This window comes from Ranitomeya variabilis, chromosome 2, assembly GCF_051348905.1.
Source record: "Ranitomeya variabilis isolate aRanVar5 chromosome 2, aRanVar5.hap1, whole genome shotgun sequence".
Taxonomy (NCBI): domain Eukaryota; kingdom Metazoa; phylum Chordata; class Amphibia; order Anura; family Dendrobatidae; genus Ranitomeya; species Ranitomeya variabilis.
Window position 1 is genome coordinate 985,224,862 of NC_135233.1, and position 18,644 is coordinate 985,243,505.

The window sequence follows — 18,644 nt, forward strand, 5'->3', positions numbered from 1 at the left end:
GTTATATGCATCCATCGTGCGCACTGTAACGCAGCTGATACTAAGCCAGGTGAACTTGGAAGAGTGTGTGCTCGGTTACCGTGAAAACCGTGTCTGTGATGTCAGCCTGTGAGTGGGCTCCGTCCTGAGTGACCGTGGTGTGTCAGGCCGGGATTATTATTACACACGGACTGATCTCTTCACATTCCTGCTCCATTCTGACCTACAATAACCTCGGCCCCGCCCCGCGTGACGTCACACTATCAGGCCCCCACAACGCGCCACTTTCCTGCAGCCAATCAGCGCGTCGCTCTCTCTGCCCTCAATGGCACAAGAGGAAGGCAGTTTAGGGGGCGGAGCAGTGCCGCACCTCCGGCCGCTGATTGGCTGCTGGAGCCGCGGTCGCAACGTCGCTGTCTGGTGCCTGCTGTACGTGTTCACGGCGGTGACACCGGCTGCGGCGAGCACCTTGTGCGTGCGTCTCTTACGTACAGCAGCGGCCGGAGGAGCCGGTGCTCCCATCCCCGGGGTGAGTGATCGGCATTACCGCGGCGCTCGTTACCAAGGGAACCATGTACTCATTGTGCCTCAGAGGTAACTGGCGGTCAGTGCGGTCCTCCCTCCCGCCGCCTGCGCAGTCTCCGCACACATTGCATTATTCATCATGTCGGCAGCTCGGCGTTGTCCTGGAGCCGGCGTGTCTGATACCGCGCTGTACAGGGGGGACGGGAGGCTGGGAAGCTGCCATTACCGGCTGTTCAGTCCGCCAGCACCCGGTAGCCATCACTGAGGACTGGTGATATTGTCTCCCGGCTGATACTGTGTGTTATTGTGTATCAATAAGGTGATTGCTGGTTGTCTGAGGAATGTTCTGCTGCACTGATTGCACTTGGGCACAGAAATCATCAAGATCCGCTGCTGGCAGCGCCTTTATAATTGCCGACCAATGATGTCCCAGATGTGTGCGATGGGAGAAGTCCAGAGTCCATGGTGGCTCATTAGGCCGCACAGGCTGCCACCAGGAGAGGAGCGTGAGGCACGGCGTGGTCGTCTTGCACTGGCACACTTGGGAAAGATTGTTCAGGTCAATGAGGCACGGCCATTGATGGCAGCCAGGGTGTCATCTATCCCTGCTGATCTGCTGCTAGCTGCCATCTGAATAATGCAGTGTATCCATCACACCTGTGACTCCATCACACCTGTGACTCCGTCCTTGTTTCTAGTTATCTCTTTTTAAAGGGATCCTGTCACCATATAAATGCCGTCCACTCTGCAGGCACCATGTTATAGAGCAGGGGACATGTGCAGATTCATCTATAGTTTTCTGGTGAGAAAAAACAGTGTATTCATCACTTAATCCTCTGCTCTTTCTGGGATTATCAGGACCGCCCACTGGACTATCAGTGACTGACAGTTTCTATGTCAGTGTGTATGCTGAGAAAGCCGTCAATCACTGACAGGACCGCCCACTGGACTGATAATCCCAGGAAGAGCAGAGGATTAAATGATGAACACAGATTATACTGACTCTTTTCTCAAACTATAGATTAATCTGCTCCCCTGCTTCTATAACACGGTGCCTGCAGAGTGGACAGCATTTACATGGTGACAGGATCCCTTTAAGCTGCACATCCTCCTATTTATCTGTCCGCCGAGCACTCGTACAGGCCGCTATCTCTGACCCCCAATACACGGAACATCTGGCTCAGCCGAGCTGTCACAGGTTTTCTCTGGGCAGAGGAGAGCCGGTGTCAGACCCCCTGGCAGCATCTTATCCCCATGTAAACACAAGGATTTGGCTTTTCTGCTCCAGCTGCCTGACCCGTCTCTTTCTGACATCATCTATCAGGGAAAACACCTTGATCGACCCCTCGGAAATCGTGTATAGTTGTACGATATTGATGTCCATGTACAGTTATGGTTGATCCTGTTCTCATTTTGTCCTTGTCTTATCTGTTAGTTTCAATCCAGTGGGAAAAATTGTAGCGGTGACCACAAGACCGATCTGTGCAGCCTCCGCTCATCTTGCCTCAGTCGATGTCAGCTGCAGATTTGGGTGACACTTTGTGCCAAAGAACAGATTTACACCAGATCAATAATCCTAGATCAAGGCTGATCAATATGTCTCTTGAAATGATGGCGCTGTCATCCAGAGTGACAGCCTTGCCTGACTGACCATGACGGAAAAGTAATTTAGAAAGTGTTAATGTCTTGTATATGGCCGGCGTCAAGGGGTTGTGCCTTAAAGGGAACCTGTCACCCCGTTTTTTCAGTATGAGATAAAAATACCATTAAATAGGGCCTGAGTTGTGCTGGACAATAGTGTATTTTGTGTACCCTGATTCCCCACCTAATACCTTACCAAAGTCGCCGTTTTCACCTGTCAATCAAGGTGGTCTGTCAAATGGGCGTGGTGAAATCGCTTCTTCTCCCCCAGATCTTGCTTATCTTTCCGTTGGTGGCGTAGTGGTTTGCGCAGATCGGTTTCAGGAAAATGGCCGCTGCGATCTCCATCTGCGCACGCGCGGCATCCCGCGGCCATTTTCCTGAAGCCCCGGGCAGCAGAGCGCTCCATCTGCGCACGCACGGCCTCAGGAAGATGGCCGCCGCCAGCGATAAAGCGGTGAATAGCGCAGATCGGGCTCTTCAGCTGCGCAGTGCAGTCCGCTGTTGGGCATGCGCAAACCACTTTACTAATTAAAGAAAATAATGTACGAGGAAACATCACAATATAGTTAAAAAAAAAAAAAAAAATTGGGAGAAAAAAACAAATCACCTCAACAAGTTTTTTAAATCTCCCTTTTTCCCGTGTAGAAAATAGTAAAATCTAATTAATTACATATAATTATTTTTTTTCTTTTGTTATTGCTGCTATTTAGACTGGTCACCTCTTTAAAAAAAAAAAAAAAATCATCCTAAAGACCTCAAAAACGGTATTGAAAAAATGTATAGCTCCCCCTGAAAAAAAACAAACCCTGAAAAAAAACAAACCCTCAAACCTCGATCTACTGAAAAGTTATGGTTCTCAGAATATGGCAACTGATGCCATGTTTTAGTACAGTTTTTTTTTTTTTTTTAAGCACTAAAAATGTAGATATGGATTTGGTATGACTGTAATCACGATAAACTCTATAAGAATAAAATCCCTAAAGTTTTTTTTTTTTTTTTTTTTTTCCCCCCTCTTGGACTTTTCTTATAAATTTAGTACATTATATGGTAACATGACTGTATACTTCTTTCAAAGCTACAACTCGTGGCCACACAAAACCCATTCATACAAATAGAGAACACTTTTAGGCTACGTTCACATTAGCATCTTTGGGCGCAGCGTCGTCGACGGATACCGACGCATGCGTCATGCGCCCCTATCTTTAACATGGGGGGGCGCATGGTCATGCGCCGGTATGCGTTGTATGACCCATGCGTCATTTGGGCGCACCAGGCAGGGCGCGGCCGACGCTACATGTTGCATTTTTCCTGCCCCCAATTTCCGGTAAACAACGTATGCAACGCACTTGCGTCGTAAATGCGCCAAAAAACCACATTACTCTCTATGTAAAACGCATAGGACGCAGGTGCCTGCGTTGGCCCGCGTTGTTCGACGCAAGCGCCTTTTGGGTAAAAAAACAAGTGATGAAGTGACTAGACAGTGACAAGACCACCCAGATATAAAAAAGGGTGATTGAATTGTATTTCACTTGCCTGCACATCTGGAAACAGAGTACACGAGACACAGCTCTGCCTTCAAGAGATGTAAGTATAAAATTTCTCTGCCCATTTTTTTTTTTTTTTTTTTTTTGTGTGACAATTTTTTTTTTTCTTGCAATTTATGGTGGTATATTTAATTTTTATTGGGTTGTTCTGCGTTGACCGCATGCGTCAAAAAACGCTGCTTTGTGACATGTGTTTTGGGTTGCGTCGACGACGCTGCGCCCAAAGACGCTAATGTGAACGTAGCCTTAGCTGGAATATAAATGGCCATGAAGTTTATTTTGGGTTACATAAAGAATCAATAAATTATCCAATAAATAAATTCCTCGTATCTTATGTCCAAAATTCCAATAAGAACCAATCCACCCATAAATGGGTGATTTTCCCCCAAGTAAACAACACGACAGTAGGGTTAAATAAATAACGGGAGGGGGGGTGGGCTCTTTTTTTTTTTTTTTTTTTTTCTTTCAGGCGCCAACAGAATGGGGGAAAACCTAATAGGGCTTTATATAATTAAAAAAAGACCGCCAAAAACACCAACAGCCAATGAAAAACCGTTAAAAAGGCGCCACTAACACTGGAAAAAACTGGCTAAAATCGCTCCTTAAAATTTTGAGCAAAAAACACTGACCTGTTTGACCCTTCATATAACTAACCCAGAATAGCATATAAAATTGAATTGGGGTTATTACAGGGTCTGTATGGCCATGAGACCCCCACTTTATTTCACTGTACGTTTTAGGTGGGGGGCTAACATTCTGCACAAAAGACCAGTCCTCGTACAGTTATGTCGATGGGGAAAAAAAAAAATTGTCTTCAGGAGGTTAAAAAGCTATTATTTTCTACTCTGGACATCCTAGAAATCCTAGATCCTGCTCTGATTCGGACCCTCCAATGGAACATATTTTTATGATGATGCAGCCTGGGGGGTCCTGACTTCTGAGAGATTGAGGCTTGCGTATCCATCTGTTTGATTATCATGGCGGCTTCAGTGGGGACGTTTCCCTGCTTCCTCTTGTCATTCAGGCTGCTACTAAGCTTGTGATGAAAGCTCCAGGGTCTATTATGAGAACACACCATGGCCGAGGCCTATAAATAGTGGAGCTGTGCACGTGCGGCATGTAATGGAAACACTGCGCTGATCGCTGGATGCCTTTGTTGGTGCAGCCTGTGCCTAGTGGCAGCCGCATTGCTGACTGTTGACCTGGAATGTCGCACCTTGTAGATCTGCATTAACCTTATCTGTAAGCAGAGAGAATAATCCCCTGCACAGGTGACTGTAGAATAGTTTTCTGTCACTGTCTAGTCTTAAAGGGACTCTGAACCTCGAAATAAATGATCACATTTGCTAGTTATCTGTTCCTCAGTGTTTTAGTCTGTAGCGTACACCGCACGATTATCAGGAACAAGCTTCCCAAAGATCCCTGGTTTGCCGATAATGTTGAAGTGTAAGGCTACGTTCACATTTGCGTTGTGCGGCGCAGCGCCGGCGACACAACGCAGCGTTTTGTGACGCATGCGTTCATTTTTTGCATGATTTTTGGTGCAGAAAAACTGCATCATGCAGCGTCCTCTGCGCCCTGACAGTTGCGCCAAAATGACGCATGCGTCACAAAACGCAAGACAACGCATGTCCATGGGCCCCCCATGTTAAATATAGGGGCGCATGACGCATGCGTCGCCGCGGCTGTGCCGCACAACGCTAGTGTGAATGTAGCCTTAAAAATACGGCGTGTGGACCCCTCTATTCTTGATAACCAGCCTTGTTGAAGCTGACAGCTGAGGGTTGCAGCCCCCTGCTGTCAGTTTTGCCTGGCTAGTTATCTAAAGTACAGGAGAACCCACACTTTTTTTTTTTTTTTAAATTCTTTATTTACAGTGCAGGAGCCAGCTAATGAATACTCCCATCTGCGGCTCCTGCTCTCGCTGTTATTAGCGGCAGCAGGTGTCGGATGATGGGTGCTGTAGTCTCATCACACCAGTGACCGGAGGTAAACTGTAAACCTCCGATCACAGCTGAGCGCTCCCACTGTCACAGCGTGGGAACCGCGGCTCTCTGGCGGGGATGTCACTGCCGATCAGAAGCGGTGTTTGCCCTGCTGTCATGCACATGATAGTGTGACAAACACCCGGTGTTCGGGCAGCCGAACACTGATTTCTGGATGTGCCCGAACAGTAGGTGTTCGGTATGGATGCCGAACTTTACTGTTTGGGTTCGCCCATCTCTAATCACCTTTTATATCAGCTTTGTCATGGTGTGGGATTCTCTGTACCGCATGTTACACTGGCTCCCAACCTTCTTTCCGCCATTAACTCCTCTGTCAAGGAGACTTTGATCAATTTGTATTCTTAGCATCTCTTCTACAGTACAGACGGTCTATGGTCCAACAAAGGAAGATGTCTGATGGGCTATGCTTTTTTTTTTTTTCAATCTAGATATTAAGCAGCCCAAAATACCACCGGTCAGGAGAAAAAGCCCCTAAATATACAGCTAATTGTGTGTGTGTGTGTGTCTGTGTCTGTGTGAGAAAGAGATGGGATTAATGACTAAGGTGATTTTAGATCCACACCACAAGGTCTCCATGACATCATTGCTCCTGAAATCAGAGCTGTAATGTTATCAGATTCATAGTGCAGCCTCAGGGATTGGCTCTGTATAGTCAAAAGATGACATCTTGGCATTACAAGGGTGTCCAGCATCATCCGTCCACACTCATTTTCAGGGTATGTCCCCACGGTCAGTAATCGGTAGCTCTTTAGTGAACGCAGGCGTTAATGCATGTGTTCATTGAATCATGTGGAATCACCGCGTCCAACGCCTTGAATGGGTGACATTTATCTTGCGGAGACGCGAGTCTCTGCAAGATAAATAGACATGCTGCAGTCTGGAAAGATGCGCCGCATGTCTGTCTCTGTGGGTGATCCGCGAGCGTCTGTACACGCATAGTGGAGATGGGATTTCTTGAAATCCCATCCACTATGCTGTAACTTCTGGATGCTGTGGATGTACGCAGCGTCCAATCCACAGTGTTTCCTTACCGTGGGAACATACCCTGAGCAGTGCCGATGACGTTCTGACCCCACACAACCTCTGAGACGCGTGCATGATCGGTAGGTATCATGCTTGTCTCTTATTCTAATGAACAGAACACATGAATGGTACTTGACTATGGTGGCTGCCTCTCGGTAGGTGTTTGGAGTCGTAATGTCACTCAGTTTAGAAGTGAGCACACTGGATAACTTCTTGAAAGACAATGAAAAATCTGGTGTTTAGCTCTTTGGTGTACTGCCAAGGTCCTGGCGTGGATTTCTGTGGTCGACTATGGGGTAAATGCACCCAGTGCACCCAAAGATGAGAAATGCTTTAGGCAATGCTCCAAAATCCTCCTCAAAAACTGCTTCAAAATAACTTTGCTGTTTTATTTGAGGAGTTTTCAGCATTTTTCTTTCCTGAAGAGGTTTTCCAAAAAATATTGCGCCAGTCCCCTTTTTTATTCTAAAGCCGAATCTGATAGAATCTACTCCCAAGCCAGGCACTGTCCAATCATAAGCCTGCAAAAAAACGCTCCAAGAAAAGAAAGACATTTTCTTCAAAGCAGCTTCTGTAAAAGCAAAAAAATGCCAAAAAGGAGTGTTTCCTCTTAGAATACTCATCTTTGAGTGCCTCCAATAGCTCCATGTGAACATAGGCTTACACAGACCTGTAATACGTGCTGTATAGTTGTCATTCTTTTACAGCGTCCTGGTAAATGAGAATTTATACCCTTGTACTAAGATGAATGAGTTGGTGCTGTCAGGCTTCCAGATCTTGCCTGTGTCGGGCGGTCGAGGTCACGTATCACCAGTTCGAGTTAGTTTCTGTAGGATTGTGTGCACTGTAAAAGCATGAATATTCTAGATTTGTGTCCTTACACTAATATATCTCTATACCAAGCTTTAGAGAGTTCTTGCCACATTTTATATTTGACGTGGCATAAAAATGCTGATCGGTTTGGACCTAACAATGGTAATGTCACTTGTTCATACATTGCCCTTTTTGCAAAAATTGTGTGGTGAGGTTTTAGAGGGTCCTGACAATTATTTTTTTCCCCCCTCAAAATGCTACATAACATATTCTACTGATCATGGCTGATTTTCTGCACTGACCGATACTGGAAAAAATTGTGGTTTCATTACTTTGGTCGGTTCTATGGACTAGAATAATGTATGCAATTCATGGAAACTCCTCCAATGCGGGCAAGCATACGGAGCCAGTGCCGTCCGCAATTTGCCGTCCCGACTGGCCCAATTTCCAATATGGTCGCATTAGCCGAGCCCCAGGCCAGCTATACACAGACGTCTCTTCCCATCTGCACACAATCGCTCCTGTGCTCATTAACAGCTACTGCCAGACAGACATGGCAGCTTATTTTTCTGCAACCATACAATCGGCAGTCTAAAATCAGACATACTGGGTCAATATTTTCCCTGATGATAAATTCCCCGGAACTCCCATACACATTAGACCAATAGTGTCAAACACGTGGTCCAGGGGGTGCATGTGGCCTTTGAGGCGATCATCTGCGGGGTGCCCTTGGGACAATGAAGCGAGCCGACGGAGGAGCGCATGGACATCATGTAATGACATCACAGCAGAGTGCAGTGTCAGGACCGAGGCTTCTCTTTCCTGAGCTGCTGGATCGCTGGTGGTAGGTAAAGAAGTAGATGAGGATTTTTATTTTTAACTCTTATTTACCCGACATCTGCCATGCGACGCAGCAAGAGGTGACTTTATACAAACTGCTGTGCAGGAATGGCGCATTGATGGTGCAGCTGGCACCGTGGTCAGCGGCTGTCATATGTAACAGCTGACTCCCTGCTGCAACAATTGGTGTTAAAAGCGGTTTGGGCCATTTAGCCCTGCTGATACCACTCTCAATAGTTACATTGTTATGTAGGTTAAATACAGACCTAGCTCCATCAAGTTCAGCCTTTCTCCACCAATTGTACATTTCGTCACTTATCTAGCTATAACTCACAATGTTGTGTATCAAGGAAATCGCCCAGCCCTTTTTTAAAAGCAGCTGTTAGGCTATGTGCACACTTTACGGGGTCCTCTGCGGGTTCTCCCGCAGCGGATTTGATAAATCTGCAGGGCAAAACCACTGTGGTTATCCCTGCAGATTTATCGCGGTTTGTTTTGCAGTTTCCGCTGCGGGTTTACTCCTATACTATTGATGCTGCATATGCAGCAATATGCAGCATCAATTGTACAAATAGTCCCCAAAACATATTTATAGTACAATAATTAGCATACACATAGTTGCATATAAATGCTAAATTGCATTCTAGAGTATAGGGCAAGAAACGACTCAAATAATGATTAGCAGAACGGAGAAAAATAGAGTCAAAATACCAATAATTGCAAAATTTAGTAGAAACTTTATTAAATAATTGATACAAACATAAAATCAATATTGTGCACACAATGTGCACATAGCCGTGAGCAATACAGTAATAATGTAACACCTATAAAGTGATAAAAACGACACTCCAAGGAAAAGAGAGCAAACGGTACACCTAGTCAGTATATATGGGTTCTATTGTAAATATGGCTTCTGTATATATATATGTATCCAACTTAGGGCACACAAAATAAATAGGGCGCTACATGGGATTAGTAAGTGGTGGTATATAGGGCAGGCTATGCTACAAGACAATATACTAGTTGATCACATATAATAATAGCCTGGCACCTGCCGCTGACAGCCAGATAGAGACACTGGCTAGAGACCTACAACCAATACACACAGTAGCTAATGAGTAATCCCCTAAGTGCCAAGATGGAACAATGCTAAACAATAAAGTGAAGTAAACAAAGCCTAAAGGCCCCGTCTCACATAGCGATTTACCAACGATCACGACCAGCGATACGACCTGGCCGTGATCGTTGGTAAGTCGCTGTGTGGTCGCTGGGGAGCTGTCACACAGACCGCTCTCTCCAGCGATCAACGATCAGGGGAACGACTTCGGCATCGTTGAAACTGTCTTCAACGATGCCGAAGTCCCCCTGCAGCACCCGGTAACCAGGGTAAACATCGGGTTACTAAGCGCAGGGCCGCGCTTAGTAACCCGATGTTTACCCTGGTTACCAAAAAAAACAAACAGTACATACTCGCCTTTCGGTGTCCAGGTCCCTTGCCGTCTGCTTCCTGCTCTCTGACTGAGCCGCCGTACTGTGAGAGCAGAGCGCAGCGGTGACGTCACTGCTGTGCTCTCACTTCTCACTGTACGGCCGGATCTCAGTGAGAGCAGGAAGCAGACGGCAAGGGACCTGACGGACATCAGAAGGCGAGTATGTACTGTTTGTTTTTTTTTTACATTTACGCTGGTAACCAGGGTAAACATCGGGTTACTAAGCGCGGCCCTGCGCTTAGTAACCCGATGTTTACCCTGGTTACCAGTGAAGACATCGCTGGATCGGTGTCACACACACCGATTCAGCGATGTCAGCGGGGCCTCAACGACCAAAAAAAGGTCCAGGCCATTCCGACACGACCAGCGATCTCGCAGCAGGGGCCTGATCGCTGGTATGTGTCACACATAGCGAGATCGCTATGGAGGTCGCTGTTGCGTCACAAAACTAGTGACTCAGCAGCGATCTCGCTAGCGATCTCGCTATGTGAGACGGGGGCTTAACACAAATATTTACCCATGATGTGTCATAGACCGGCGCGGCCGTGCTCTCACCCCTACGCACGTTTCGGTGCGGGATCACCTTCTTCAGGGGGCGTGCAGCATCAATAGTAATGTTAAAAATAATAAAAAATGGTTATATACTCACCCTCTGACGTCCCGATCTCCTCGGCGCTGCACGCGGCGGTCCGGTTCCAAAGATGCTGTGCAAGAAGGACCTTCGTGACGTCACGGTCATGTGACCGCGGCGTCATCACGGTCATGTGACCGCGACGTCATCTCAGGCCCTGCTCGCACAGCAACCCTGAGACCGGACGGCCGCGTGCAGCGCTGAGAGGTGACTATATCATTATTTTTTATTTTAATTCTTTTTTTTTTTTTTACACTAATATGGTTCCCAGGGCCTGGAGGAGAGTCTCCTCTCCTCCACCCCGGGTACCATCTGCACATGATCTGCTTACTTCCCGCATCGTGGGCACAGCCCCATGCGGAAAGTTAGTGGATCAATGCATTCCTATGTGTGCAGAATCGCAGCGATTCTGCACAAAGAAGTGACATGCTGCGGAATGTAAACCGCTGCGTTTCTGCGCGGCTTTTCCCGCAGCATGTGCACAGCGGATTGCGGTTTCCATAGGGTTTACATGTAACTGTAAACGCAATGGAAACTGCTGCGGACCCGCAGCTGCAGAAGCGCTGCGGATCCGCGGTAAAACCCGCAAAGTGTGCACATAGCCTTAGTGTCTGCCATTACTACCTCCTGTGGTCGGCATTCCACAGTCTGACTGCTCTAACTGTAAAGAACCCTTTCCTATTTAGCTGTCGGAATCGCCTTTCTTCCGTAATGAGTTCCCCTAGTCCTCAGCACGGTCCTTGGAAGGAATTAGTCATGTGCCAGTCCTTTGTACTGGCCACACATATATTTATACATGTAAATGAGATCTCCTCTGAGGCTTTTCCAACCTCTCATCATATGAGAGGCCTTCCATTCCTTGTAATATTCTAGTTGCCCGTCCTTGAACTGACTCTAACTTCTGAATATCCTTTTATAATGTGAAGCCCAAAACTGGATCCAATATTCTAGATGTGGCCTCACCAGCGATTTATAAAGGAGTAATAATACTTCGGGATTTTATTTATCTTTTTATACATCTTAAAATCTTGTGACAGTGGTAGTGAGATGATTATTTGATGGGGGCATCCCTTTTAAGCCTAAAATCCAAGGGCAAGTGATGGCCATCAGATCAGTCAGCTATGGTGGCCTGTAAGGCCTGGTAATAAATATGGCCTAATAGGCGGAGTGTCAGTGCCAGATCTAATATGACACACTACAAAATTATGATCAGAGGACCTAAGTAAAGCATTAAAGAAAAAAATCAAAACGTGTGAAAAAATAACTGAAAAATGCTGTACCAATAAAAACTCCATTGTATGTAAAAGCAAAGTACATGTTTGGTACGGCCTAAGCTATAAAATGGTGCCATCACCCATATGAGGAACAATGTAAAAATGGTAAATTAACGCCAAAAATGTTGCTTTTTCACTAGAACAAAACACAAAAATGAAATAGTCATCTTGTCCCAATGCAGCCCAATCAATTTAATTTATTTTTTTTTTATGTGCAGCCCATTTATCTGGCCGAGTTTGAGACCCCGTATTACAGAGGATTTGACAGACATTAGTCTGTGTATGGTGGGCTTTAGGTATCTATTGAAGAAGGAAAACTGGAAGCTGTTAACCAAAAATATCTAGTAATGAAGCTGCAGGAAAAGACTCTAGTGAAGTCAGTCACCCCTTTTCAGTTATAGCAATTCCGGACTTGAGACGCAGATTTTCTGGTTTGATCACAATTGTAGAATGACATGGCGGCCATATTCTTCGGTCCATAAAAGGGTCCCCTACCGGAAATCCCCTGCTTAATATCCATATTCTCCGATTGTGGAGATATCTGCCCTCCTTCACAGCTCCATGGCTAGATAAGAGGTTGGATCTTTTTTCCCAAATGTGAAGAAATTTCATAAAACATGGAGTTCAGTCAGCCGCCCTGATGGATTGGTGTTTTCTGAATGCGATGTCTCCTCTCTCCCGCCCCCCACTCTCCCATAGAAATGGCCATTTATGTATTTCCCATTAAACAGTAAAGTGTGCATACACCTCAGTAAGTAACTAATAACCCTTTTAATATTACATAGGTGAGCTGTGGCTCGGTCACTTGGCGATGAAATTTGCATGTCTTTGTTTCCTGTCTGGGAGAAGGGCTGCACAGTGATTTCTGCTCTTGCAGACGACCATCTCCTTTAGATGGTGAAGTCTTGGCCCTGGCGGAGTACATATTAGATTTTCCAGCTTCACATGGCGGTTACTTCATTACTCCGCGTTCTGTCTTCCAGACTCTTACATGCTGCACTCAGGGTTTGTACTGTAACTGCTTCCCAGGAAATTCTGGTTTGATGGAGCTGCTGGGTTACATTGCTCTGTCATGTAACTACATTATCCAGAGAGCTCGGTACTGTGAGAAGCCTCCAGAAGAACACATTAGGGGCAGCAGTAAATGTTGAGTGTTTTAAAATATGCTGTGTCCAAAATGCTGCTAATTCTGGATCGTGGGCACCTTGCCTTATAGTTCCAGCAAAGTGGATGGCATTTATAGAAATCTTATGTAAACTGTGCTTTATTTTTTTTATTTATTTTGTTTTTTTACTCGGCCTAAACTGACCTGATGCACAAGTGAATGGAGCAGTCCAAATGAGTGCTGCTCCTGTCTCGGGCTGTACCTGCCATCCATTGCTCCATTCATCTGGATGCTGTTTTGACATTTGAAAAATAAAAAGTGTAATTTGGAAAAAAAAGGCTTCTTCATGATAAACCCTACTGCTCTGATATTCTTCTCTGGTCACTGTCTCTTTTCCTGCAGTGGTAATGTGCTGATTATCCACGTGACTGCAGCTACGGTAATTGGTGGCCTCTGTGGTCTATTTAAAACATACCGTATAGACACTGCTCAAAAAAATAAAGGGAACACTTAAACAACAGAATAGAACTCCAAGGAAATCAAGCTTCTGTGAAATCAAACTGTCCACTTAGGAAGCAACACTGTTTGACAATCAATTTCACATGCTGTTGTGCAAATGGAATAGACAACAGATGGAAATTATTGGCAATTATCAAGACACCCCCTATAAAGGAGTGGTTCTGCAGGTGGGGACCACAGACCACATCTCAGTACCAATGATTTCTGGCTGATGTTTTGGTCACTTTTGAATGTTGGTTGCGCTTTCACACTCGTGGTAGCATGAAACGGACTCTACAACCCACACAAGTTGCTCAGGTAGTGCAGCTCACCCAGGATGGCACATCAATGCGAGCTGTGGCAAGAAGATTTGCTGTGTCTGTCAGCGTAGTGTCCAGAGGCTGGAGGCGCTACCAGGAGACATGGAGGGGGCCATAGGAGGGCAACAACCCAGCAGCAGGACCGCTACCTCCGCCTTTGTGCAAAGAGGAACAGGAGGAGCACTGCCAGAGCCCTGCAAAATGACCTCCAGCAGGCCACAAATGTGCATGTATCTGCACAAACGGTTAGAAACAGACTCCATAAGGATGGTCTGAGTGCCTGACGTCCACAGATGGGGGTTGTGCTCACAGCCCAACACCGTGCAGAAAGCTTGGCATTTGCCACAGAACACCTGGATTGGCAAATTCGCCACTGGCGCCCTGTGCTCTTCACAGATGAAAGCAGGTTCACACTAAGCACATATGACAGACGTGACAGAGTCTGGAGATGCCGTGGAGAGTGATCTGCTGCCTGCAACATCCTTCTACATGACAGGTTTGGCAGTGGGTCAGTAATGGTGTGGGGTGGCATTTCTTTGGAGGGCCGCACAGCCCTCCATGTGCTCGCCAGAGGTAGCCTGACTGCCATTAGGTACCGAGATGAGATCCTTGGACCCCTTGTGAGACCATATGCTGGTGCGGTTGGCCCTGGGTTCCTCCTAATGCAGGACAATGCCAGACCTCATGTGGCTGGAGTGTGTCAGCAGTTCTTGCAAGATGAAGGCATTGAAGCTATGGACTGGCCCGCCCGTTCCCCAGACCTGAATCCGATTGAGCACATCTGGGACATGTCTCACTCCATCCACCAACATCACGTTGCACCACAGACTGTCCAGGAGTTGCTTTAGTCCAAGTCTGGGAGGAGATCCCTCAGGAGACCATCTGCTGCCTCATCAGTTAGCATTCCCAGGCGTTGTACAGTAGGGAGGTCATACAGGCACGTGTAGGCCACACACACTACTGAGCATCTTTTCCTTGTCTTGAGGCATTTCCACTGAAGTTGGATCAGCCTGTAATTTGATTTTCCACTTTGATTTTGAGTATCATTCCAAATCCAGACCTCCATGGGATATTCATTTTGATTTACATTCATAATTATATTTTACTAGATGGTGGCCCGATTCTAACGCATCGGGTGTTCTAGAATATGCATGTCCACGTAGTATATTGCCCAGCCACGTAGTATATTGCCCAGCCACGTAGTATATTGCACAGCCCACGTAGTATATTGCCCAGTCATGTAGTATATTGCCCAGTCACGTAGTATATTGCCCAGTCACGTAGTATATTGCTCAGCGACGTAGTATATTGCCCAGTCACGTAGTATATTGCCCAGTCACGTAGTATATTGCCCAGTCACGTAGTATATTGCCCAGTCACTTAGTATATTGCCCAGCCACGTAGTATATTGCCCAGCCACGTAGTATATTGCCCAGCCACGTAGTATATTGCCCAGTCACGTAGTATATTGCCCAGTCACGAAGTATATTGCCCAGTCACGAAGTATATTGCCCAGTCACGTAGTATATTGCACAGCCACGTAGTATATTGCACAGCCCACGTAGTATATTGCCCAGCCCACGTAGTATATTGCCCAGCCCACGTAGTATATTGCCCAGTCGCGTAGTATATTGCCCAGTCGCGTAGTATATTGCCCAGTCGCGTAGTATATTGCCCAGTCGCGTAGTATATTGCCCAGTCGCGTAGTATATTGCCCAGTCGCGTAGTATATTGCCCAGTCGCGTAGTATATTGCCCAGTCGCGTAGTATATTGCCCAGTCGCGTAGTATATTGCCGAGCGACGTAGTATATTGCCCAGCGACGTAGTATATTGCCCAGCGATGTAGTACATTGCACAGTCACGTAGTATATTACCCAGTCACGTAGTATATTGCACAGCCCACGTAGTATATTGCACAGCCCACGTAGTATATTGCCCAGTCACGTAGTATATTGCCCAGTCACGTAGTATATTGCCCAGTCACGTAGTATATTGCCCAGCGACGTAGTATATTGCCCAGTAACGTAGTATATTGCCCAGCCACGTATTATATTGCCCAGTCACGTAGTATATTGCCCAGCCACGTACGTAGTATATTGCCCAGCCACATAGTATATTGCACAGCGACGGAGTATACAGCACAGAGCCACATAGTATACAGACTTAAAATAACAAATAAGCATATACTCACCTTCCGAAGGCCCGTTGAAGTCCTGGCCCTGTGTGCGGTGCACGCGGCAGCTTCCGGTCCCAGGGTTGGTATGAGCGCAGGACCTGTGATGACGTCGCGGTTACATGACCGTGACGTCATGGCGGTCCTTCTTGCATACCATCCTTGGCACCGGAACCTGTCGCTTGCATGGAGCGGTCACCGGAGCGTCGCGAGGAGCGGGAAATACGGCGGAAGGTGAGTATATAATGATTTTTTATTTTTTTAAATTATTTTTAACATTAGATCTTCTTACTATTGATGCTGCATAGGCAGCATCGATAGTAAAAACTTGGTCACACAGGGTTAATAGCGGCAGTAACGGAGTGAGTTACCCGCGGCATAACGCGGTCCGTTACCGCTGGCATTAACCCTGTGTGAGCGGTGATTTGAGGGGAGTATGGAGCAGGCGCCGGGCACTGACTGCGGGGAGTAGGGAGGGACTAATCAGGCTGTGGCCGTCGCTGATTGGTCGCGGCAGCCATGACAGGCAGCTGGCGAGACCAATCAGCGACTTGGATTCCATGACAGACAGAGGCCGCGACCAATGAATATCCGTGACAGAAGGACAGACAGACGGAAGTGACCCTTAGACAATTATATAGTAGATTGTTCTGAATACATTCCACTATGCAATGAATAAACATTTGCAACTGGAATATTTCTTTCAGAGATATCTAGGATATGGACATGGACACAATTTTTTAGACTGTAGGAGGTTTTACATGTCTCAAAAAACCAATGGGGGCAAGTGCTATTTTGGTCTGATTAAGGCTATGTGCACACGATGCGGATTTGCTGCGGATCCACAGCGGATTTTTCCGCGCAGAAACGCTGCAGATCCGCACTGTGATGTACAGTGCAATGTAAATCAATGGTGTAAAAAAATAGCTGTGCAGATGGTGCGGAAAAATCAGGGCGGAATTGCTGCGGATTTCAAAGAAGTGCATGTCACTTCTTTTGTGCGGATCTGCAGCGTTTCTGCACCCCTCCATGTTAAAAATCCGCAGTGGCAAAAACCGCAGAAAATCCGCGGCTGTGGATTCTACCAGGAGATGCGGATTTTGTGCAGAAAATTCTGCACCTCTTTTCTTACGTGTGCACATAGCCTTAATATCTAGGTCTGCAGACAGCACACACATGGGCTGTTTCTGTGTGATGTGTGAATAGTTGTCCACCTCACCTGGTGGTTCTGTTGATGAGATCCACATCTCTTTATTTTTTTTTAGCACCACCATTACTGTAGTTCCTAGGAATTTTTGGGAGAAAGCCTTGCTCAGGGAACAGTGGTATATACAGCTCCATGCACAGTGGGTAGGCGGGAATGGGGAAAACTGCACCCCCCCCCAAATGCTAAACCTTGTGGTGGCCACTTCAGTCTTAGGCTGGAGTCACACTGCCGTATTTCTCCTGCGAGAATTGTATCGTAAGGGCTCATTTCCACATGCGAGGCACACGTCCGTATCTCGCATGTGGAAACCAAGCTGTGGAGCCGGCACTCCAGAGCGGAGCGTGCAGCCGCATAGGAACACATGGAGCTGCACAGCTCCGCTCCAAAGTGCCGGCGCCAGAGCTTGGTTTCCACATGCGAGACACGGACGTGTGCCTCACATGTGGAAATGAGCCCTAAAACTTGTACTGGTTGACGGCTCTCCGGACCTGAGCTTGACAGCTGCATAGTGATCCATCATGCTGTCATGCTCGGGTCAGGTTGAGAGGGTTGTAGCAGAAAGCCATGGGAGTGCGGTGCAGGTCCTCATTGAGGGGTTTATTACTGGATTCTGGAACCTAAGGCCACATTCACTTGTTCAGTATTTGCATTTTTTACCTCTGTATTTGTAAGGCGCCTTTCACACACCAGTTTTTGCCGTCGGGCTTAATCCGGCAAGTTTTGAAAAAAACGGACCTGCCAAAATTTGGCGCCAGATCCGTTTTTTTTCTGTCATAGACTTGTATTAGCGATGGATTGCCTCACGTTTCATCCGTTTTTTGCTGGATCCGTCGAAAATGTGTTTTCCGGTGGCCAGACAAAACAGACATACTAATGTTTTTTTTCTCTCCTGCAAAAAAACAGACAGCAACAGAACCGGCGCCATCCGGCGTTTGCTATAATGGAAGCCTATGGTGCCGGATGCGTAAAATGACTGAATCCGGCAACCGATTCTGTTTTTTTAAAGTGAGCATGTGTTAAATGTTTCCCATTCTGGTCTCTCCCTTCTTCTCCTTCTCCTTCTTCCCCGGATCAGCTAGTCCCCGGATATAAGCTAGTTGGATCCGGCAAAAAAAGGGATCCATCGCATCAGTTTTTCACAATTTGCGACGTATCCTTTTTCTTTTTCAAAATTCGCCGGATTTAGCCTGACGGCAAAAAATTGATCAGTGAAAGTAGCCTAAGCCGAATACTAGGAGTGGGTGATGAATACAGGAGTGATGACTTGTTTCTGCTTTTCCTCTGATTGTTCCTCTCCTGGTTTTGGCTTACAAATACTGATGTAAAAAACTGAACGTGGCCTAAGAGGTCACCTGCCACTACTGCCATTATGTATTGGATAATCCTGGGTCTGGAATAGTGTAACGGTAGCCATATAATTCTGTCCAGGCCTCACACTGTGATCTTATTACCAGATTGCTGCCCATTTCTCTGTTACAGGAGTTTTCTGGAACTATATAGTAATGTACCTTATTAATTCTATAGCCTTCCTGAGCCACCATTCTTGTTATAGGTCTTGCCCTCTGCTGATG

General features: G+C 46.5%; 1 protein-coding gene across 2 annotated transcripts in view; it reads left to right on the forward strand.

The window, feature by feature from the left end:
- Positions 1–343: 343 nt before the first annotated feature.
- ACSL3 (acyl-CoA synthetase long chain family member 3) overlaps positions 344–18,644 on the forward strand; it is a 118,615-nt gene continuing 100,314 nt past the window's right edge. The window contains exon 1 of one of the 2 annotated variants that reach the window (XM_077290891.1): positions 344–508. Coding sequence is in view for 1 of the 2 variants with exons in the window: in XM_077290889.1 (XP_077147004.1) it covers positions 552–573 (22 nt within the window). In the remaining variant the exon portion in view is untranslated. Of the gene's footprint in view, positions 509–532; positions 574–18,644 lie in introns of those variants that run through there. The other variant, XM_077290889.1, reaches the window with a different exon arrangement.